Genomic DNA, 23,591 nt, shown 5'->3' with positions numbered 1-23,591 from the left:
CCTTAGCAAGGGCTTTGGCCAGCGATTACTATGTAGAATGTTTCTGAAGCAGAAATCTCCCATTGCCTTTGGATGCCAGACTGCTCCCCTGTCCTTTCAAATAACAGCCGCAAGTCCCCAGAGGACCAAAAAATTTTACCGTAGTAATCCCCACAAAGGGAAACAAGAAATGGAAAAAGCCCAAGCAGCAGAGAACTGTCTTGATGTAACCAGGCTTTAACACAGATTCCCATCAATTTTGCAGCAAACCTGACTCATGAAATTAAAAGTAGCATCAGCATATTTCCTATTAGCTAGGGTTCCTTTTTCAGAACAGATCACACATTCCTACCCTATTTTTCTAGACACTTGTGTCAATGCGATATCATCAGATGCCGTTCAGTCGCTCCTCTTAGCCTGAAAAAAGCTTTCCTGTTGGGAAGGATGGGATTTTAATATTTAACAAAGACTTCGTGAAAATGCTTTGCTGATTTTTTTTTTATTTATTTATTTAATATCCCTCCCCTGATCACAGTGGGCGCGTTTTGTAGCTTTTAAATATCATGCAACTTTTAGCATCGCTGCTATTAAATCCAAATCTGCTGTCACAGCAGGCAGCGTGAATGTGATTTACACCAGTGCGGAGAGCCTGTTCTGTCCTCCCTGGCTACCACACTTGCCTCATCAAGAACACGCCGTCGTTAGCTACGGTCACCTGGCATCTGACACTGTCATCGTTTTCCCAACATCTTCCAACAGCTAAAAGCTGTAACAGAACCAAACCTGCACCGCGCAGCACCGGCTGCCGGGGTCCGGCACTACCGGGGCCATGTCCTGGGAAGGCTTTTGCCTCTCTCTCCTGAGGCTTCTTTTGACACATCATCCCGTCAGCCCAACTCACACCATTCTCAGCTGTCTCGCAGCCTGCTGCTGGGGTTGGGAAATGAGAAGGGCAGGTGCTGCCTCTGTGTTTCTTCAGCGCATTGGAGCGAGCGGAGGAGAGCGATGGAGAGCCCCCAGCACTGCCGGTGCCGCACCTGCAGGATGCTGTGTCTGACCCCCGCTGACCACGAGCCCTGGTGGGATGTGACCACCCATCTGGGTCCCTGTAGGGCTGCACCTGGGGTCAAATTACGTTCACTGCTGGCCGGTGCTGGGAGGCCATGACCAGGAAGCAATATCCCCATTTTACAGAGCCCGCAGTGCGTAACGGCCTCACTGGCTTGTCCCGGGACAGGCAGAAAATCCAAAACCCAGGAGTGGGATTGTTCCTGCCCCATCACTCTCCATACCCCGATCCTCTCTGCACCCCTACAAGCCAGTGCAGCTCTCCCCACAACCCAGCAGCAGCAGGAGATATTGGGGGATGCTCAACCCTCTCCATCGTGGCTCTCCTGCCCACCTGGAGCTCAGGGCTGCCCATGTCCATGCTGCATCAGCCATTCCCAGTAACCAACCCCATCTCTGCTGGGAGAGGCAGAAGGAAAAAAGCAAGGAGCTGTGGGGAGGGCAAGGCACCTCTGCCTTAGGGAGTTTGGAAAAACCCTGGGGGCTTGCGGGATGGTGTAAGGTCACAGCCTCTGTACAGCCCCCGCACACTCCTGGGAGGGCTGTGATCTGTGCCCTGAGGCAGCAGCTGCTGCTCCATGAAGCAGGGAAGGGGAGAGGAGGGGGTCACCAGCCAGAGCCCCACTGCAGCCAGAGGCATGAGGGAAAACCAGTGACTTTCCAGTCCCCAAGGTGTGTAGGAACTGTGGCTTCCCTTTCCATCCAGCGCCCTGTTTCTTCCTCGCCATCCGTCCCCAGCTCCACTCCTGCCCTTCGCTCCCTCTCTATGGCAGCTTCATGCTCTTCCTTCTCCGTCCCTTCCTCCTACAGCATTACATGGAGAAGGTCCATAACTAACGTCTGAACCCCAAGCTCCTCACGGCTCATCTCAAAAGGCTTTCCCTAGTTCCTTCTCAGGCATCACACACTTCCAGGACAACTCTGAGGCTCACGCAAACGACACACTGTGATGCCAAAAGCCAGGAGACACAAAGCAGGAGCAAAAGGCTCCAAGTTCAGAGACGTGACCTTAGGAGAGGCATGAACTTTGCAATACCTGCCTTAGCCAAGAGCTCTGCTGCTTTCAAGGACCGTATGGCAGTGTTTGACGGCCCTCTGCCCCTGTTTGCTATTTATATCCGCACACAGATGAAAAGGGTTGATCGGTAGAGGAACAGGGGCTCACAAGCAGTTCGAGTGAAGGGAAGCTTCAGGCAACACCGCAAACAAGACGGTGCTCCGACACAGAGTCCCCCAGCCGTGCATTAATAAATCATATTTTACAGCTTATAGCACATAAACCCAGCAAGCGTACACAGAGACCCAGCGAGCACACACACACTCGTTAACACTCTTGCCTCTCCCCACCACCCAACTGCAAATTTATTACCTATCTCCCAAGATTTTCTAAAAAGATTTTCTGTGAACAGGGCTGGAGTTTTGCAAGTAATGAGCCAAAACTGGATGGAACTTCTGCCCCCATCACCTGGGGTGGTTGAAACCTGCTGTACCATCGGTGGCAACCAGGGTCTCTGCTCGCACTGCCCTGGGGGGCTGCACCCGTGGAGGGGGGATGTGGGGGGCAGTGAACACAGTGGTAGGGCCCTGTGATGGGCTGCTGAGCCCCATGCAGCTCAGCAGTGAAGGAGCAATCACTGCAAAATTCATGTCACAGTTACTCCTTGCAGCTCCGTCATGGCTGAGACAAGCAGTATAGTGACGGTGGCAGAGATGGGAGCTGCCATGTGGCAGGGTACAGCTATAGGTTTGAGGCTTCATCCTGAATTCGGTGCTGGAGCTAGAAACTGGGGAGTCTCAGCTCCTTTTCCCTGTGCCCAACTGCAAGCTGATGTCCTACAGGTAGCCCCGGTGGCTTTACAACGGTCACGCTTCCACAGGAATGCTCCTAGGCCTCGATCAGTGAGCCTCAGAGCAGCCAAGCTTCCCAAAAGTCCCAGTTCTACACAGTGCCCAAGCCTGCTTTCTGTGTACCAGCGTAACGCCATGAGTGGGGCAGGGATGCTGCTGGCGAAAGCAGGACAGCTACCCCAGCAGCCTCCCAAGCCACGAGCAGGACCGGGCACTGCGCCACGCCAGCACACCCAGCGAAGGGCCAGCCTCACGACACCTCTCCCAGCCGCGCTGCTGTCTTAAACTTAGTTGAACAAATCAGTCTTACCAGGAGAACAGGGTGCGGAGCGGTAATTCATCTGCCTCTCCTCCCCACCAAAGGCATCTCAGAAGACTACTGTGTTTTCTACCCCAGCTTATTATCCTTTCACTCTTGGGAGGCAACTTTCCAACAGGCAGAACGTGTTTTCCCTTGTCACTCTCCAGCATCCCTTCTCGCCTCACCCGTGTTTTGCTAAGATAGAGGGTTTATTGTAAACTTATTAATTACTTCATTTCTCCTGCAAGGAGCCAGGAGAAAAATTTTCAGAGGCAGCCAGGATCTGCTATTGTGTTGGCGGAGGAGCCGAATGCGGCTGACGTCATGATTCATTTTCCCCATGACTGAGGAAGGCGACTCTCAGTACCACGTCGCGCATACGAATCAGGCAGCGTTCCCCTGGCACAGCATGCCAGGCAATTCATCTTCCACCAGAACTTCTTCAAGCAGAAGAGAGAACACCAAACTTTTGCTGTTGCACTTCCCTGCAAACCCTGCGGAGAGGAGGGCTGAGGAGATGGGGGCTGCAGCCTCCCCAGAGCACAGGCTTGTCCCTCCACCTCTGATCCGGTGGGTCTATAGCAGATTTTTTCTGTGCCTGTAGACACATCAACAGGTCCCAGAGGGACTCCAGCATGCATGGCCAGCCCTGCAGCCACTGTACACAACTCAGCTGAGTTCCTAGTCTGCTTACGGCTACCTTCTCTCCAAGCTTAGGAAGCAAGTTCCTGCTGGTATCAAGAAGAAATCAATATACACCAAAGTTTGTGGCAAACCAATCTAGTTTAGAGTATGAATGAGGCTTGCCTGGAAGAACTGATAATTACACCCTCCCTTATCAAAGCAGTACCAGCATCAGACAATTGACGGAGAGATGATTCCTTATCTTGCTTTACATGTGGGACAGCACGGGGGAGCACACTGTATATCCCAAATAAAGCAGTCATACATCCAGTTTGGGAAGCGACACTTTATTCTTATGATAGAAGAACTATTTCCATTGCAACACAAAATGTCAGACTTCAGGGTGTGCTCCAGCCTCCATGGAGAAGAGGAGGAGGGAGAACCCCTGTAAGGTGAGCAGATACCCACAGCCTGGTGGCAGGCAGCAGGCTAAAGCTGGAAGCAATGAGCACACCCCAAAGAGCTCCCTCCCACCTTCTGCAGTCCTGAGATAAGCAAGAGCCAAAGAGTCTGGGTGAGGAACAAAAAGCACGCCAGTGTCATCTGAGCACACCACACCACACAGAGGCGTCAACACAGGTATAGGGTCTTCAAATGGCCATTTATGCTTCTGCTTGTCTGCTGAGTGATGGCAGACTCAGGTAAATGGATATCTTGAAAATAATTTCGACCCTGTTGAGTGATGAGCTGTTTGCAAGAGCAGGAGGTATCCACAAAGAACCTGCTCATCGTGACTGATCCTTCCCCAGGTGCCTGTCCTTACAGACCAAGCCTTTGGCTCTCATTAGGAGAGGACAACCATGGGGGCAGGAGGCACCAGCCTCCCACAAGGCTCATCTCTCTGCTGGGGCCCAGATTTGGGTGATTTGGGAAAAGCTGAGAACAGTGGTCCTGTGGCTTCTCAAACCAGCAGTTCCCACCATACTCCCAGAGAGATGCTGAGGCAGTCTGGGCAGAGACAAACCCAGACAAAACAAAAAAAAAACCTACTCAAAGGCAGAGACTGGGTCTTGGCACAGGAGAGCCCTGGGGTGGAGCTAGCCTTGCCCTCCCACAGGAGGGAAATGATGATTTTCAGAGGAATCAGTGGGATTTGAGAATCAGCATGAAAGAAGGGGGAAGAAGGAGTTCCCTGTAAAACCAAAGCAACCCAATACCACAGATTCAGGGAGGGGAGAATTTGTCCTCGCTACCTCAAATGTCCTGCCCAGGAGTGCTCCGCACCTGGCTGGTGACTGGCAGCGGGATGCTAAGCAATGGTCTGGCGGCTGAAGAGGTCGAGTGTGAGGGCGCTGAGGAAGGCTGGGATGCTGTCCTGCTGAAGCAGGTGGAGTTCAATGAGGTCCCGGATGGTTCGTGAGAACTCCGTTTCCAGAAGCTGCATTTTCCCACCGGAGGAGCTGGAGGCCTGAGGGATAAGAAGAACAAGCCCATTAATACAGCAGGGTTTTAACTGACCTCCCGCGATGCAGAGAGAGCCAGCAGCATCCCCCTAAAGCCTCCTTTGGGATGGATCTGCCTGTAACCAAGGGCACATCACCCGCCACGGCGCAGGCGTCCAGCGCGTGTGAGCTCCCCCAGTGACAAATGGGGCAGTGGGGAGACGAGGGGTCCGACCATCCTGGAAAGAGGCCGCACAGGGGCCACTGGCACAGAACTGGGGTGCCCACGTTGGGGTCACTGTCACCATCACCACCCAGGTCTCAGGCTACATGCAAGGGCTTTCTCTTTGTGAAAACACTTATGCCCGAAGTCATTCCACTTCTGTAGAAGGAAGCAGACCTATTCCTAATTAACACAACTCCTTCCCAATGAGCTGCTGATCCGCCCCGCATCCCTAAAGTGTTTCTGGATGTTTAAATCAGCCTGGCAGCGCATAGCCGAGAGCTCCAGAGGAATTATTCCGGAGATACTCTCATGAATATAAGGAAACTCAACATGTGGGAAGACATTACAAATCTCCTGTAACATATAAAACAAGCAAAAAAAAAAAAAAAGCTAAATGCAAGAGAAATAAGGGATGCTTGAAGCCTCTCCTGCCCCTGGAGGAAAGCAAGCGGCTTGTTTATTAATAAACAGCAAAAACATCACAGCGCAAATGCTAATTTTTCCCCCTGCCATTTTCCTCTTCAAAATGCTCCCATTCCTAATTACTCTGTAGCTCTGCTTCCCCTCGCAGCCGAGGCGGGGCAAAGCCGGCATCTCCCCGGGGTGTGCAGGAGTGGGGTAGCTCCCCCTCCCCCCACCCTCCCCCGTCAAAGGATGCCGAGAGCCAAAGCAGAGGATTGCCACGTGAAGGGAAAAACATGGCTTTACCTGCTAGGAGAGAAGGGAAGCAAAACCAGCCAAGAACCCCGGGGAACCTGCTTGTTTCTGATTTCATGTTCTCAGGAGCCTGGACGCAGTCGATTATGAACTTTTCATGTATGTGTCACTTCGGATTGCAAAGAGCGCGAGGTACTGAGGATGCCCCCGTCACCCCTGAGCCAGGCAGGGAATCTAAACAAGGTTTCCACGTGGAAAAGTAAATTAGCTTTTGTTTCAATCTCCTCCACTTGGACTTGGTTGTTTTTCAGCAACTCCAAAGGATGTTCCGTACTTTAATCTGCTGCTTAGTGGAGCTACCCAACGTGCTTTCTGCACATCTGATGTACCGCTGGGCCAGATTAAAGAGGCTAAGTAGGAAGAGGGCAGATGAAGAAGCCAGTTGGAGGCACAGGGAGGGATGTACATCCACAATCCATGTAAAGCCAGAGGCACAATGCCAGGCTGTAGCATAGCTAGGAGCGAGTACAGGGCTGGTTGCTGCGAAAGCAGCACAGGTTTTGTTTTGCAAATCCCCCCCCTGCCCTCCCTGATCCAGCTGATGGGAAGCGCCGGTTTCGGAGGAAGGTCTGAGTTGGGTAATGCATCACTTGCGTCTCCAAAGTCAGCGCTGAACTGGATTCATCTAAAGTGGGAATTCAATCTCTGCATGAAATACACACTGCCTCCTTCACAGATTTAAAACACTCTTTGGGCACAGAATTAATTTTCTAGGAATTTACAAGTAAATCCATTAATTGGTTTACCAGTTTAATTAATTAAAGCAAGTTCCTTAAGAAATTTAACATCCAGTGCCAGACCATTTGCTTGTGTTTTACGAGTTCGGAAACAGAGTAACATAAATGTTTTAAATTTCCCCTCTACTTTGAGCTCATTGGCGTCATGGGTGAAAGCTACATTTGAATAATTTCTCTTTCATGAGATTAATGGCAATTTCTCTCTACTATTCTTTATAACCTAAATTTCATCCTTCAGCAGAAGCAGAAGCAGAGCGTTCAGAGAAAGCGATGTGAACAAATACGTGCTTCTAGAACACTCTTATTTCCCATTGAGTTCAACAGGACTAAGGTTTCTCTTGGTTGTCCGATGGTCAAGAGAGGCACCATCCTCCCCTCTATGGCCTCCACCTCCCCAGGAACTCCAAAAAATCCCAAGCCCCAAAATGTTTCTAAGCCCCAGACACCTCATCGCAGTTTCTTATGATCTCTTCTGCAGCAGGAACAAGGCCAGAAGGCAGCCACTTGGAAAAAGGCAAATCCTCCTCTGGTGGCAGATATTTACTTGCTAACTTGGAGGAGGGACACACTGACAGTTCAGTTCATTCAATCTCACACTGCTTTTAAAAAATTTAGACACTCTTAAAAAAATTTCTTTATCTGGGAGTGTTTTAAAATCGCTATCATTGTTCCTTCTCTTTTTATTTGTTTTTATTGCTTTTTTTCCTTCACCCATCTATTCATAATGTAGTATAAACTGGGATATATAGATAGATTTGTTGCTTTGAGTTCAACAGCAGGAGTACCTTTGCAGCATGTGCTTTACAAATAAAGCGATTCTACGAAATAATAGCAATATGTTCCCATTAATTCACAGGATTTCTTTTCAAACACCAGTCTGCACCCTGCCTGGTGCACCCGGTGAGCCGCAGGCAGAGAGGGAAGCGCTGGCGTGGGCGGCATGGGAGCGAGCAGGGAATCGTGACGAGGCAGGGGGATAAACGGGGGCGTGTGGGAACACAGAGAGGGAGGACACTGGAGGGGATGCTCTGCTGAATGAACGCTGCAGGGTCTGGTGGTTTCACACCGTTTTGGATCAATGTGGAGCATACCTGCGACTCCAGCTCTTAAAAACTGGATTTATGAAAGTTACCAAGATGAAATTTCCAGTGGTTCAAAGCTGTAGGGGTGCTTGAGTCTTCTTTTTCACAGTTCACAGCTAGCACTCCCTCCACTCATTTTGAATCCATTTTTTAAATTAAGAAAAAGTTTCAACCCTCACAGAAAAACTCCTGGACACAACCCCTGCTAACAAGCACTCGCAGGTGACAGCACATACCAACGATTCACATGACGTGCTCCATGTAATGCAATCACCATTCACTCTGGTGATGCATCCCCAGGAATTCTAAGTTTAGATGCAGCCAAAAGCCACCCAAGCCCATCTAGGATAAAAATGTAAAGCTGAGGAACCCGAACAAGTGTCACTGATCCATGGGGATAGTCTGTGAGTGGGAATGGGGCAAGAGAGACCAGAGCACCTCCAAACACAGCCCTGTCTGCTCTGTGCCCAGCACTACCGACGTCTCACTCAGAGCTACACCACTGTAGTATGTTGTTGCTTTTAAAGAGAAGTGTGAAAGAAAAAGCATCAAGATTTAGAGTCAAACCGAATACACAGGATCAAAGGACAAGCTAAGCTTGTGACCTCTCCCATCCGCCCCGTAGACAACGCACAGAGCTGGCAATGCCAGAGGACACGTTGGGGAGCACCACCACACTTCATGTCCCCCCCTTCTGTGTGTGTCAAGCGCAGCACTTCACCAGGTGACTTACTCCCCCCGCACCCCCAGCCTCCCTGAGCACAGAGCACCCCAGGATGCTGACGCTGAGCACTACGAGGGTACCATCTCCCAGGTACTCTTCACATAGGCCTGTACTGGTTTCTTTTATTCACGGCAAAAATCTGCCTGGCTTACTAAACTACTGAGATTCAGGTCTATGTTATGTTTTATTCAGATCTCAAATACTTGCAAAAGGAAAGATTCTAGCTTTCGCTAAGCTCCGTTGCCAGTTCAGTCTGATTTAAGGCCTATCGGGACCTTTTCTGGAAAAGCAATGGAAATCAATCTTTGCCCCACGTTACTGTTCGCTCGGCTCTGCTGGTGGGGGGGATGTGACTCCTGTCATCGATCTGAAGGGTGACACCCTGCTTCTCTCCTCGCAGGCTGTGCCACCCCACAGAGCAAGCAGAGCGGTGGATTTCACTATATTGTAAAACACAGGGCGACAGGTCTATTTGCCGCGTGGCAACATAAACTTGCAATGCTGCTCCTGGATCTGCCCGGAGAACGAAGCCATTAGTACAATTGCTTTTCCACGAGAATCAAGATCAGCTGCTGCCTGCCAGAAGGAAACACCACAAATCTTCCTCTTAACCCTGGAAAATGGTAAATTATTCAAGGCTTTATAGTTTAGATATACATATAAAAGTCTCTCAAATAACCACCAGCGTGGCAGAAAAGTGAGTTCTCCTCTCCAAGAGGGACCATCTCAGCAAGAAGCAGACAATACAGAAGATGCAGAGGAGCAATAAGCATTCCCAGATGTCCCTGCTGGGGGATGGGCCTACAACTGGCTGGACTGGGCTGGCAACACCGCAATGTATGGACCATAAAGGAGGCTCTCTCAACTGTTGTTGCTTCAGCATAACATATACAGGGCTTCTGACTGCACTGATTCTGCTGACGTGGCTCTTCGTCCCCATGCTGCTCTTGCAGAGAAACTCTCCCTGAAAGCCAAATCCCAGAATTTACTTCTCCACTTGTCCCACCAGCTGAGAAGTAGCTGTGTCAAAAGCGTGACAGTGTCTCCTTTGGTAATTTACAGGCTAACATATGGGTCAGAAGTGCACATTGAGCTAGATACACCATTTTTTTTTTAGTTTCTTGTACACCCTTTTCCTCTGCTCTCTGACATATTTTGGTAGCTAAAAACAATAGATGCTCCTACTCTGGCTTCACAGGTGCTGTCAGCTATGAACTGGCATGCAGCATGACTTCAATCACGCAAGGGATGCTTCTTGAAAAATACTGGTTGAGCATAAGACCCAACTCACGGGTCCTGTAGATCTTCAGACTCTGGAATAAGATTGAAAAGAGGGTGGTTGCATGCCCCAAGGAGGCTGACACAGGGATGTGGTATCATGAGAACACATGGGCTAGAAATGCAGAAAAAGGGAGAAGAGGGCTTCAGCATTCAATACAACTTGAGATTTCAGCATGAAGTGGGGATATTCTACCTCTGAGTTCCACACAGAGAAAGCACAACTGCCTTTGGGGCTGCGATCCATGCAGGATGTGCTCTTGCATCTCCTGCATCTTTCACACCCCCTCCAAGTGCCAGAGGTGGAGTTCCCGAATGGCTTTTGGTGAACTGACAACAGTGATGATGGAGCTTCGTGCCAGGCACAGCAGGTAGGAGAGCTGTGTCTCAGCTTGGGAACCCCAGCTGAAACACCTCTGCAGCATGAGGAAGGGTGACACCTAGGACTCTGCAAGGGCTGCCAGCGTGGCTTCCCACCCTTGGCACAGCTACAAGCCTTTGCTTTGCAGATGCCGCTCAGCCATGCTCTATGGTAGATGGTACCTTCCAAGGCTGAGATGTATTAGGGGTCAAAACAAGCACGTGAATCATTGTCCAGTGAGATTTACCCAGTGAATGTATCATGGAGGCACCACCTCATCTGCTGTACTCCTTCCGTAAATCGCTGTCTGTGCTGCGTCCCTATGCACAACTGCTCTGAACACACATTGCCAACAGCCCCGTGCGTGCCGAGGGAAGGGGCACCCCAGCTTCCCAACTGAGACTCCACAAAGAGCCTCTCCCTGCTCCGTTCAGCTCCACAGGCTCCCCCGGCATTACGGGCCATGTTGTGGACACATTCTCTTCTCTCCGTCCCAGTTCCTACTGCCATTTCCCTTGTCCTTGTGGTGCTCCCCACCCCACCTCGCCGCCTGCTGTGTCGCCTGCTCCAGTGTGGGTTACGCACATCTCCCCACCGCATCGATCCCTTCAGCCATTTGCCTTCCTCGTTCGAATCCCTCGGGCCTCCCCTTCACATGGGACAGCCACTCCCCCTTCCCAACACCTTGCCCCATCAGCAGAAGTCCTCAGTCAGCTGCACCATCTGATCGCCTCCCAAAACCTCTGCAGCACTATCGCTGTGTGTGCCACAGAGCCTCTGCCACCAACCGCCTCGGGCACACCGGTGGTCCCGACAGCCCCTTGCCTCCCTGACACCTTCCCTGTGGTGCCCACCACCTACCTCGGCACCCATTAATACACATAATAACGTCACAGCCCAACAAACCTATTCGAAAATATATTTTAAGAAGCTGCTGGGTCTGACCTTTAAACAAGAAAAATCCTTTTGTTTCCTCCTCTAGCTTTGGATGCTGAGATTTTTCTAAATGTCAAAGGCCACCTTGTGCACGTGCAGATGATGAGGGGCAAAGCAGTGATGGTGAGCAGGCTGGCACCCTCTCCCTGGCTCTGCAAAGCTGATAAAGCACCACCATGTGTCACTCCAGACAGGTGCACGCACACACACACACAGAGAGCAGCCCACCAAGCACAGAACCAGCCCAAAAACTCGAGTGCCCAGAAAACAGCCAGGGAAAACACGTGGGTGTGTGCGTGCACATGTGGAAACTGCCTGCTGAAGTTATAACAACCCAAACACGAGGTTTTGAGATTTAATTGCTCCAACTTGGCTCTCTCGGGTGATGATATCATTATCAAAATCCCCCAATTGAGTTACGCCTCACCAATCAATCTCTCCTAAGCATCATGCACTGCTCAAATACCAGGTCCCCAGGTAGCCACTAAATCACTTTAATTAGAGGCTGTTCATTTAAAATTAGAGAAATATTAAAAAAACAAAAAACCAAATTGTACCACAAGATGTGCTTATGGCTGGAAATATTTATGAGGTTATTTAGCAAACTGTTTACTGGTTTCCTTCTTCTTTTTTCATGGTAACGGACAGATTTCAGCTGGCCTGACAGGACAGCTGCCCAAGGTAGCTCTCGCAGGATGTGCAGCTCTTCATCAATCAAGTCACCTACCTTTTACAAACGGCCATTCCTTGTCTGCGGCGAAGTTTTTCCCCCTTCAATATCCTCTTTGTAACTCAAAAGAGGAAGAGTACTTCTTTATAATAATTGCTTCTTGCCAAGACCTCTGACCTCCGTGTCGCCAGCTTGCTATATAAAGGGAATTTATGAGGCAGAGAGGGATGGATGCCTGTAAAGGGCCTTCCAGGAAATGTAATGAAAAAGCTGCTTTTAGCTGCTGAGCAAAGAAAAGCAAGCGTCTGGCAATGCCAAGAAGAAAATTGAAAGCTGGGGTGGGATAAGTGAGAAACAGCCCTGCATGCACTGAGATTTATAGCAAACATTTCCTTTCTCTTTCTTATTATTCAACACTGAGATGAACCGCAACCCCACAATGTCTTTTGCACAAGAGGTCAGCTCGTATACCTCCGTCTTAATCAGAAACCGGGCGCAGGCACTACGCACACGAGTGGCAGCAGCGATGGGGTCCTCCACGCTGCACTAGCTCAGCAGCAAAGAAACAGAGAGTGGGGCATACTGCATAGCAGCGAGTTTCTCCCTACAGTTACATGTTTTGATCTACGTGAGCTTCCTGCACCCAGTGTAAAAGATGAAACAAAGAGCAAGGACATGCGCTGAAGTGCCTGCGCCCCTCTTGATGGGGAAAACTGGTTGGGGTTAACCCTGGGGGCCGGTGCCCCGCACAGTGGAGGGCAAGTCAGCATCTTCTCTCAAAAGGTTTCTCCTACAGGTGAATGCCCTTTAGACTGTCAAATGTGATGCCATAAAAATAAGATCAAAGACTTTAAAATAAGGGAAGCATATTTTTTGATTCATACTATTACTATTTTATATCTGAATATTCCTATAGAGCTTTTCATCCTGGAAGACAGGCCTTTGAACTGCCGTGATTTCACCTATCACTGAGGAACAACCCCCGGGGTAAAATGTGACAGCTGTTATCAGGGTGCATTAATGTTATTCAACAGTTCAGGACAGACAGAGACAAATATATCCAATTTCAATCATAGGTTTGAAGAACTACTGCTCAGTGTGGATTAATACCCGTGCATTTTCCAAAAGTGCTTTGAGAGTTTTAAAGGACAGGTACTGAAACTAAATTTCCCTGTCTCATCCGTAGGATGCGTTTGGCCTCCCACCATTACACTGCAAACTGAACATCAGTACTGTCAAAGCGGGAAGGTGGTAACAGGAATGATTCACCCGTGGCATCTACTTTTGCATCCAGAGATTCTGATGGGGATCTCCAAACTAACTACTGAAGAGATTCACCCTGTGGAGATTTGTTGAGGCGATACCTAGAACTGGTTCAGCTGAACGCAAGACTGGTGAGAGTGAATTACAGCAGACTATTCACATCACAGAGAAAGGAAAATTGCACGGGATGTCCACTCTAAACTCACAATGGCAGCAGGCTGTAAGTCAGAGCTTGAGATCGTAAATTTTAACTTTTTAACAGGCCTCAGGACTGCCAAATATGTTTATAAACATCGACTATGAAGGACTGTTGAGAGCGAGGCACAGGGCTCACAGAATTTTTCCAACGCCATCCCATAAAAATCCAAACTGTGAGATTAAGCCTTTAAAGCCAATACCTCAATAAAAGGCTCAAGATTTCTACAAATCACCGTCTTTCCCTTGACGTACGGGGACGTTGTACTGATCCCCCAGCCACAGGTATCTCTGCCCTTCAGAACAAGCAGCCAAATGCACATTATCCCAATTGCTGTCACAACCACGTGCTGCAGAGCTGGACTGCTCCAGCACCCAGGCTGCAGCTTTCCAACCATCTGCGAGGTGACCATATTGGACTGGTCAAGCTGCAGAGTGAGTAGCTAACAAGCATTAACAACATCTAGCCCATGTGTTCTGTCTAGTAAAATGCCAACCCATCTGGCTGTAACATTAGTGACTCCATAGAAGCCATATGCGGGAGAGACATAAATTAGGGAGAGAAAAACCTCCTGTTACTTTCTCTGAAATGACTCTGCAGTCGCAGCCTGCAGTGCAAGGGACTGGGTGTTATTGAACTTGTTTTCCCAGCCAAATCTCAGCCTCACGCAGCGCTCCAGCCCTGTCATCCAGAGGCAGTTCCTGCTCCCCACCTGGCCCCGGTGGACACAGTGGCTGGGCACAAAGGGAAAAGCAGGTGGAACTCAATCCAGGTCTCAGACCTCTCTCCCAGGAGAGCCAGAAGCAGACAGACAACCTGAAGGAGATACCAGGGACTGGCAGATGAAGCCAGCACTCAAGGATCCCTCATTTAGACAGGGAACTCATTAGCCAGCCAAGCTGCTTATCACATTCCTCTCCACCTCCCTTGCTGGAAGGAGAGCTGGAAGCAACGGAGGAGCACAGAACCAAGAACATGGGCTTTCTGGAACACGAGAAGGAAGCACCTATGGGAGAAATGCAAAAAAAAAAATCATGTGTGGGCTTTATAATTAAGATGGCCTGGTTCCCAAAGCAGGGAGATAACTCCACTTGTGAAGTGCAGCTGTGAGCACGAGGTTTGTAAGAGAACATGAGAAGTTTGCAAAACCTTGCATGGATGAGAGACGGCTGGAACCACAGGAATTTTGATGGCAACTTTTTGCAAGCTGCGGCGTTGCCTGGGAGATAGGTATCCACCCCCTAGAGCAAGCCACCACTCACCACCAGGCAGAGCTTGCCGGAGCCTTCACCGCTCACCGAGTCACACCAGACACGCACCGTTCCTCTGCTTAGCTGCTTCTGCATCACGTCCCTGCCAGGAGCCTCTGTTTTCCCTTCTTTGGATCAGAGCAAATAGGCAGGAAACCCCAAGACTTGCCCCAGCTGAAGTGCCTGCACGTGACTGCATGCACACTGGTCATACAGACTTCAGGGGTCACCAGCTGCCAGCTGGAAAAGCAGCCCCTCCTTTGGGAGCTGGGCGTTTGCAAGAGATGGAGGGTGAGTGCATGAGGCTGGGAATGGTTAAATGAGCAGATTCCACATGCCTGCGAGGCACGTCTCACTGGAGCAAATGCTGCTCTGCAATACCACAGACACCAGCGTGTGAGTAATACGTTTATCCTCCTCATCTTTTTGGTGTCCTTCTGGAAGTCTCATCATAAGCGGGGCGGGCGGAAGGCTGAAGAACTGAACAAGAAGATCCTGTGACCAACAATGGCTCCAGAGACCCTAAGTGATGAACTTAATGACAAGCAGACAATTACACCTTAGATATGTGGCTGAAGGATGGGACAGTATATGGAGCATGCCTGTTCCCGGCTCATTGGGTTTGCAAGGCTTGTGGGGGAAGGAGTAACAGATGGACCTGATGGCAGATATTACAGCTGAAATTCTCACCATGTTTATTCATTACTCTCTTCTAGCTCTTGTTTGTCATCGTCTGGCACCCCCGGCTAAAACGCAGGTCTGAGCCTTCCAGCAAGGAAATTGGTGACACCTATTAGTCACCTTTGTGCAGAGCCAGTGCTCTGCATGACAGCCAGTGCTACGGAGACCGAAGCCACCGCCCATCCAGGAGCAAGAAGTGGTCATTAATTACCTCTTCCTATGGGACCGTGTGACTTGCTCATAGTTATCATCTACCAAAGTGGAATTTAAGTGCTGGCTTTGGAAATAACATTAGTCACTGTTGCAACATCAATGAGCAAATTTCACAATCTTAGTGCGAGTTGAGGAAGGCGCTTTTATTGCTCTTGCTTCTTTGCTGGCTCACATTTTTTTCGTTTTTCTTCATTTGAAATCGTTGCCATCAGCACAACTGTCGACAGGACCAAAGTGATCAGTTGTCACTACCCAGAAAGTCAAAGAAGGAAATGAAAGCTGATTTTGAAGATGCAAAATATTTTTCTTATGTCTTCAAGAATGAGTTTTAACCCTTAAAAGCTCACAACCCCCCTGTGGGGTAGCACATTTCTCAGACTGCGCCTATAGCCACACGTCGAGATTTATACTGGGGGAGAAGATGCCATTATTTAAAAAATTTCACCATTTCATTCTCAACTTCAAGACTTTTGAGTGCATGGAGCTGGTGGCTACCAGTAGCTGTATTTGTGGTTACTCAGCCAGACTGGTAGTCCACAGGCAGGAAAACCTGAAGACCAAGACAGTAAGGAACCAGTCAGCTGGCCGTGCAGGCTGGGCGTATTCTGCTTTCAGAAAACCGGCTTTTAATGGTAAAGCCAGTGTGAGAGAGTCACGGGACTGCGCTCTCCTGGAGCTGAGCTGATCTCACTGTAAGGGAAAGCCCACAGCTGAAGAGACATAGGTTGCAGCTAAGGAGAGAATAAACAGGAAGATTTCGGTATTCAGTGAAAAAGGAAAAGAAATTCCACTGCGTCCCTCGAGGCGACACTCGGACCTCTGGGCTACGATGCATTTGCTGAAAGCTTCTGCTGCTGCCGCTTGTGCTGTCATTTAGCACTAAGCTCCTGAAGAACACGGCAAGACAGCACTGCTGGTTCCTGTGTCTGGATGAACATGCTCCTCTTCCCTAGGGAAAAGGAGAGGGTTTCTATTTAGCAAATGCACCACTCGAGCAACCTCCAAGGAATGTGCCGCGGGCGCCGGCCCTCCCCATCTGATGCACATCTGACTGGTTGTCTCTTCCTGCTGGTGTTCTCCCACTGATGTGCTGCCACCCGCCAGTCAGCTCCTTTCGCTGGAGGTGCCGGGGATGGGGAGGGGGGGAAGATTTATGCAGACACCATGTAGGCAATTATGAAAACAGAAGACAAGACACCCGGATATCACACAAATTGATGCATTTCTGCTGGCAGGCTTTTTGCATGATCCAGTAACAGCTGTCATGCTCCAGCCTCTCTCATCTGAGCTCTGCTACCACTTCAGCATCCTTCCACATCCTTCAAGAGGGCTTTCTTCCCTTCCCTTGTGCTCGCTCCAGATGCTACAGCAAAGCAGGCAGTAGCATGGGATGCAACGGGGAGACAGCATGATTGGTTTTCATAGCAGCATTAAAATGTAATGTTCACTTCTTTAGGCAAGATGCCTCTAATTAGCAATGACCTCAAGGCAACCAAGCTGCTCAACCAGCAATCTCCCACTCTTGAGCTCTTTAAAATTTGCCCTTTTCCTGTGCCAAGTCTTTCGGCAATCTTCCCTAAAGCCCAGTAGAGATCTGCAGACATACACACACGTTGTCCTGTGTCTTCTGGAGAAAAGTAGTGATGGGGAGCTAGTACAGAGCTTGGGCTTCATATCTTCTTCCAGCATGTCTCCGGCTCTGCATCATGTTAAGGAAAGACAAGGACATGCCTACAAGTTTCCCTGCCAGATCAGCCCCTGCCATGAACTCTGCAGCCTGGGAACCTGTTCCTCCCCAGATCCTCCTGTTTTTTTTCATCACTCCATGCTTATGTTTGCTTTTGTAAATAGACTTAACCTTTCCAAAATTAACAGCAGAAGAGAACTTCTTTTGGCAGAAATTCAGCCTTAGAAAGATGGAAGAATATAACATTTTCCAAACATTTGAAAACCGCAGACTAAAGATATGTTAGTCTCCAGTGTATGCTGTTTTTGCTCATTATTCTGAATGTTAATACATTAATAGATCCTCTCCTGATTAATGGCTGTACTAGGCTCTCTTTCTAGGAACACATATGGTTCCTTCTTGCCACAATATTGGAATAGAGAGCCAAAATATTTAAACAGTGACACTAATAAAAGATTTCATCCCCCCCATCCCGATGTAAATAACTAAGGCTGGAACCAGCCCTTAGCTCTAAATGCTTCTTATCTTTCAGAAAGTTCTTAATCAAATCTGAACATACTGGCTGAGGCCCATTTGAAATAATTGGGCTGTCTGTGGTTACGACACTGCAGCAATAAAGCTGTCTAACATTTGCTCACCCTGCAGGATGCTCTGTGTCCAACTGAAAAGAGCACATACTGCTTGGGCATGTAACGAAACGGGGCTTTTAAAGCTAGACATGTGCAAGGGCTGGTTCTACCTGCAGATCCAGGATGCTGCATGCAAGGAGCGGGAACACATTTTTCTTCCCCCACACCTGCAAGGTTCAAGTACTGTCCTGAATTAAGATGATTTTCAGGGGGCTCCAGATGTTTCTCTTCCAGCTGTCCACACTCAGCAGCGTTCATCCCACCTGCTGAAGGACATGGGATACCCAGCACACAGCCCAGAAGGTACGGTGAAAAAGTCCAGTAGAGGGTATCAGGCTTGTCTTGAGTTGTAGGTCAAGTGCCAATGCAGAATTGCCCCAAAGATCTGGTCCTCCCTCATTTTTTCCCATGCTGTGCCATTACCCTTCCTCTCTGCCATAGGTCCTGTACCAACCCTACCTGTCTAATGCCATCAGCTGCTAAGATCCAACAGCGGTTTCTACTTTGTGCTGCTTGCCACACAGCTGCACAGCCCTGCCACTGACCAAGCGTGACACAGCCCGACTGCAAGCAAACCCCTGGAATTTTTTAAAAAAAATTTTTACATTTCAACGAGCGAGCCCTGCAAAGGGAGGTGCTCCAGGTCGGTACTCCTGAAAACATTTATCACTACAGAACTGAAACATGGTGTGAAAATAAAAGCTCTCGAAACCTGCTTTCACACATTCCCCAGCGTGCCCAGAGGTGTTCCTGCTATGATACACCTAACAATGCTCTTGAGAATTGTTTTCACAAGCAAAAAATACAAACAAAACAGCAAAAGGATCAAGAAGTATTTCTTCAAATGCCTCAAATCTAGGCTATCTGTGCTCTAAATACATTGTAGAAACAGTTTTAATATATATTCAGACACTACAGAAGGCTACAGGAAAAGACCTCAGCAAGCAACGAGTGCTGTAATACAGAGCATGTCCTGCCTAAGGTGTCGGGTTTATTTTAGATCACTGACCTCTGACCTGCTCAACCAGCCTGCATTTTACAATTCAAGTTATATTTAGTTGTGTACATATAAATGTACATGAGATATTTGCATTCCTTCTTGTATAAAATACACGCAGAAAGCAGAAGATGCAGATGAGGAAACAAGTAGATGAGTTTCCTTGGAGGTTTCCTAGACAAAGATGTTTAAACGAAGTAATTTAAGCCCAGAAAGAATCTTACAAACAAAGTGCTTCCAAGCATCGCATTTCACTTGCTTGTTTTCAACTAAATTTGAAAAAAAAAAAAAGCCTCAAAGGGAACCAAACCACTTTAGCTGCTGTGTCCTCCTTCCTGATATCCTCTGGAGAGCTTCAGCTTCCTTCCCCACCAGTTACACTCCAGAACAAGTCAGTCTACAGCAATGAAGATTAAAAACATGAGTTAGTCATCGCTTGTCACAGCCCTGACAGGTAGGGAAGCGCTAGCGTTACCTGGGATTGAGAAACAAGAAGGAACGGGCTTCCTATGTCTGCAAGGGCGAAGGACTCGGTGCTGGAGTCCCGTTCGCCGCCTCTGCTGTGGAAATCAGAATTTTCCTGGAAACCACGGGGCTGGGAGGGGACGTGCGAGAGGTGGGATGAACGCCATTCTGCAATCCATCGATCCTAACCTCTGCACACCGGTGCAGACAGGGGATGCCCACAATAAAGCCTGCAGTGATGCAGAGGCACCTGCAGCCCCCCCCGTGCCGGGGGGCTCGGGCTCGGGAAGGGCACTCCAGTGTGAAGGGGGCTGTTCCAGCCCAACAACCAACCCATTCATCCCAATGACTGCTCCATTCAGGACGAGCTGACACATCCTTCCCACAACAGGACCCTGCAAATGACTTTATTTAACCAGGAAAACAGATTTGTGTTGTTTCTAAAAGACAAATGGATCTAGCGCTGGCTGCAGAGGGCCGAGCTGTGTGTCCCTCAGTGCCAATAAAAGCGTCGGGATTACGGAGGAGACTGAAGAGACTGTGTTTGCCTTCAGTCGCCCATGGATCGTATCTGAACAGAAAAAAGGGCTCCCACAGCACAACAGATCGGGCTGCGACTGTAAAGCAGCCCAACACTTTTGAGGCTGTTTCTCTCAAGTTCTCAATGAATTATTTTGAATTTGGTTAAAAGACATCCCACAGTTTCCTGGTCTGCAGCAAGAGTGGGGCATCCTGGGGAGGGAATGCCGAAGATACCATTTCTCAGGCTGGTCGAAGGAAGATGCTACTCATATTATTTTGTCACTTTTCAGCACATACACAGCCCCACATGTGGCTGAGCTCTGCCTGAAGATGCAAATATGAGTGTTTCTGTGCTGGAGGATTCTGCCTGTGTGCTCCAAACAATAAAAAGGTGAATGGGGGAAACAGGTCCCCAGAGAAGCGATGCCAAGTGCCCAGGGTCACGCAGCAGGTCAGCAGTGGGGCCAGGAGCCACGCACGGCTCCTGTAAATCCTCCAGGACCACCCGGGCTGCGGGCACCCACATGGCCGGGACACCTCTGCCGCTCAGGTGCAAAGGCAGCGGCGGATGTAATGAGATGGATGTGTTCTTAAGTCGCTACGCAGGGATGCGCAATTCTTCACTTTTCTGTGCTCCACTGACATTATTTTTTGTATGGCATTTTATCTCTGTGTCTATGGACAAATTTGCAATATGTAAATAGTGTAGATCAGAGGTGACCTTTATGTTTGTGCATGTGGAGATTCATACGGCATGAGGGCTAGCTAGCAGGCTGAAGTCATTAAGATCTCATCTAAAGTTTCTTATGAATTATTTGTAAGCTATTTTCTCACTTATTTTGTTGTAATACTCCCACATACTCGCCAACCAGTAAAAATAGCTTAACAGTGAATACATGTTTCGGAAGTCTGTTTGCCTATTTTTCTTTTGTGCAGCAGCTGCTGTTGCCATGCTGTTGTTGCTATGTTTTCCTTTTCCTTTCTTTTTCTTAAGAAGGGGAAAAAAAATAAAATCAAAACTATATTCCCTAAACATGCTAGACTCAGTTCACGGAACAAAATACCTGAGGTAAAGCCTAGAGGAATATAACATAATCTGGCCAGAAGAGCATAGTTTATGTGTAGAAGAAAGTCCTCTTGACACTAATGTACACATTCTTCTCAGAAAGAGTTAATAAAACTACAAATACTATTTAGATAGACTATCAAAAAGCTTCAGGTAAAGATCATTAAAAAGGAGTATTAATGTATCTTAGAAACCAGACAGCGAAAGGCAAAACTCCATGCTGAACTATAGGCTGATGCAGATAGGGGGAAAAAAAGATTAAAAAGAATTCATGTGGCCAAGTCTCACCTGGAAGCTAAGACCATTAAATTGCTCAATAAGCTTGTCAAAACAGTCCTTAAAGCTTGACAGATAAAACTTGGCTCTGTGGGATGGCCCTGAGAAACACACATGTCCTTTCCAAAGGCCACATGTCCAAGGTGCAGAATTTCATTCTGGGTCCCAGGTTGCCACCTGGTGCCTCTGGTCCCCGTACGAAGAGCGGTGGGAGTTTGCTGAACTGGGGCTGGGGCTCAGCAGTTGTCTGCAAAGACACTGCTTTGGGTTGTCCATTCCTCCTTTGCCTCTCGGCTCCAGAGGAACCCGGATGATCCTTCCACCCTCTCGGTCCCCTGCCAACCTCCACGGAGGTCTGTGGAGGAGAGAGGCAACAGGAGGACAAGAACAGCCAGTTTCAGCCCAGCGACTGATGACTTAGGAGACAGAAAAAAACAAGAAGATGGCAAAATGACTTAGGTGGGTCAGGAGTGTGGAGAACTGTGAGGGACCAGGAGACCTGTGAAATTTGGGTCATTGGGCAATGCTATGACAGAAGAAATTCAATACAGACGAGTGCAGTATAGCGCATGTTGTCCTGCTGATTCAAAGGAGTCTTTAACACGCTGATGGGTTCAGAAATTATGTAACCTCTCAGAATAAAAAGCCGAGTGCCGCTATGGCCAGCTTCAAGACAACTTCTTTGTACAGTGTCATTCAAAACACCAAATAAGATGTCAAAAGTAAATGTGATTAAAAAAAAAAAAAAAAGGGCTAGAAGCACTATGTCATATTTTTATACAAGTTGAAAGCATGTCGTCTTCTCCTGGGCAGTGAGTCAGCCTTGGTGAATTCAGTACAACACAAGGGCAAAAGATAAATTAGGTTTTCCTTGTTTGAGGCATGTGCTGTGTAACCTGCCTCCTTCCTCTGAAGAAGATGTCCATCACTGACTGCATCCCTGGGTCACCGGGAGAGACGTTAAAGGCTAGAGCAATTTACTTCAGGATTAAGAAGGGCAACAGTAAAATAGAGACGGGCAGTGTGGTGAATGCTGAGTAGGATGCTATGCTGGAAAAGAGACTTCCAGTATTTCAGGTACTCTTCAACTATTACCCTCCTTGACTGAGGTGGCTGAGAGTTGCAAAGCACAGCTGGATCGAACATGCCCCTTTCTCTTTCTGGAGTTTGTCTGCATTAGCTGCTGCTTTTCTGCATAGAAAACCATGTTTCCATAGGTCAAAAAACCTCTAAGCCCCTACCTGCGTGGGGCATGGGTGCTACTCCTGACTTAAGCTTAAAGCCAGCACCATCAAGACCAGTTCTGCCATTCACCGTGTATTAATTGCTCCTACCTTTATACACATCCCATCAGCCCCAGACTCTGGAGACTGACAAAGACCATCTTCCTCATCCCACCGGCCATGAGGACCACCACTTCCAGCCATGCCAAAAACTCACACAGAGCTGTGTAGTCCCATGATTAAAAGCTGGGAGTCAGGAGCTTCTGACTTTATTCCTCACTTTGGGTCCCAGCATGAACTACACAAGCAGCATCATTTCTCTGCATCTCAATATCCTCACCCTCCACTAGAACTAATAACAACTCCTCCACCAAGCAGGCATGCTGTGAGAATCAATTGGTATTTGTAAAGGCCTTTGAGAAATGTAAGGCACAGTCTGTATGTGAAAATTATTGATATGATTCATTACCAGGCATTCATACTCTATTTATACAGCTCCCAGTCTATTACTAAATATTATGTCCATTTGAATATTGAAATCACTGCTGCTAGTAAATTCTGCTTATGTTACACTGGTCTTTTGGAGGTAGCTTTTTCAACCTGAATGGGAGAATTGTGGAGGCACTGAAAAAGGGAACAAATTCCAGAAGAGGAATTAAAAAGAGAATAGCTCTGTGCAGGCTTCTTGGAAAACAATAAAGAATCCATTTAACAAATAACTTTGTGCTCACACTTATCTGATTCCTCTTTCTGTGCTCTTTCTTCTCAACTGAATTTGCATGAAAAGCTGATCTCCATTAGTGAAGTATTGGCCCTCGTCTGGGAGATGAAGCTGAGCAAACCTGAGCACATTGCTTCTCTCCTGGCAGGCCACTCATCCCTCACACGCTGGCCCAAGCACCACCTGAGACCCCTCTCCGTGACCAGTCTCCTTTCTGGGGAGCAAGGATGCTCCATCTGAACCACCATCCTCCGACCCTTCAACCCCCAACTCCGACTCTCTCCACACAAGCGCCTTGCCTTTCCCTTCGCTGTGCTACTGCAAGCAGCACAATCTGGGACTACTCAAAAAACTCTGTTTCTGAGAAGCTAGAGCATATGTCTATACATTATATATTTATTCACACACT

The 23,591-nt window shown here is 48.4% G+C and overlaps 1 protein-coding gene and 1 long non-coding RNA gene across 2 annotated transcripts in view; one reads left to right on the top strand and one right to left on the bottom strand.

The window, feature by feature from the left end:
* Nucleotides 1–4,146: 4,146 nt before the first annotated feature.
* Nucleotides 4,147–23,591, bottom strand: part of MAD1L1 (mitotic arrest deficient 1 like 1) — a 370,489-nt gene continuing 351,044 nt past the window's right edge. The window contains exon 18 of the mRNA XM_080382402.1: nucleotides 4,147–5,288. Within this exon, the coding sequence (XP_080238528.1) occupies nucleotides 5,130–5,288 (159 nt within the window). The 3' untranslated portion in view covers nucleotides 4,147–5,129. The remainder of the gene's footprint in view (nucleotides 5,289–23,591) is intronic.
* Nucleotides 5,295–21,988, top strand: LOC308061883. The gene is made up of 2 exons (XR_013927387.1): nucleotides 5,295–10,388; nucleotides 10,536–21,988. It is a non-coding gene; the product is annotated as an uncharacterized lncRNA (long non-coding RNA).

This window comes from Falco punctatus (assembly GCF_963210335.1).
Source record: "Falco punctatus genome assembly, chromosome: 4".
Classification (NCBI taxonomy): Eukaryota; Metazoa; Chordata; class Aves; order Falconiformes; family Falconidae; genus Falco; species Falco punctatus.
Note: the sequence above shows the minus strand (reverse complement) of the source record. Positions and strands in the feature narration are given on the sequence as shown.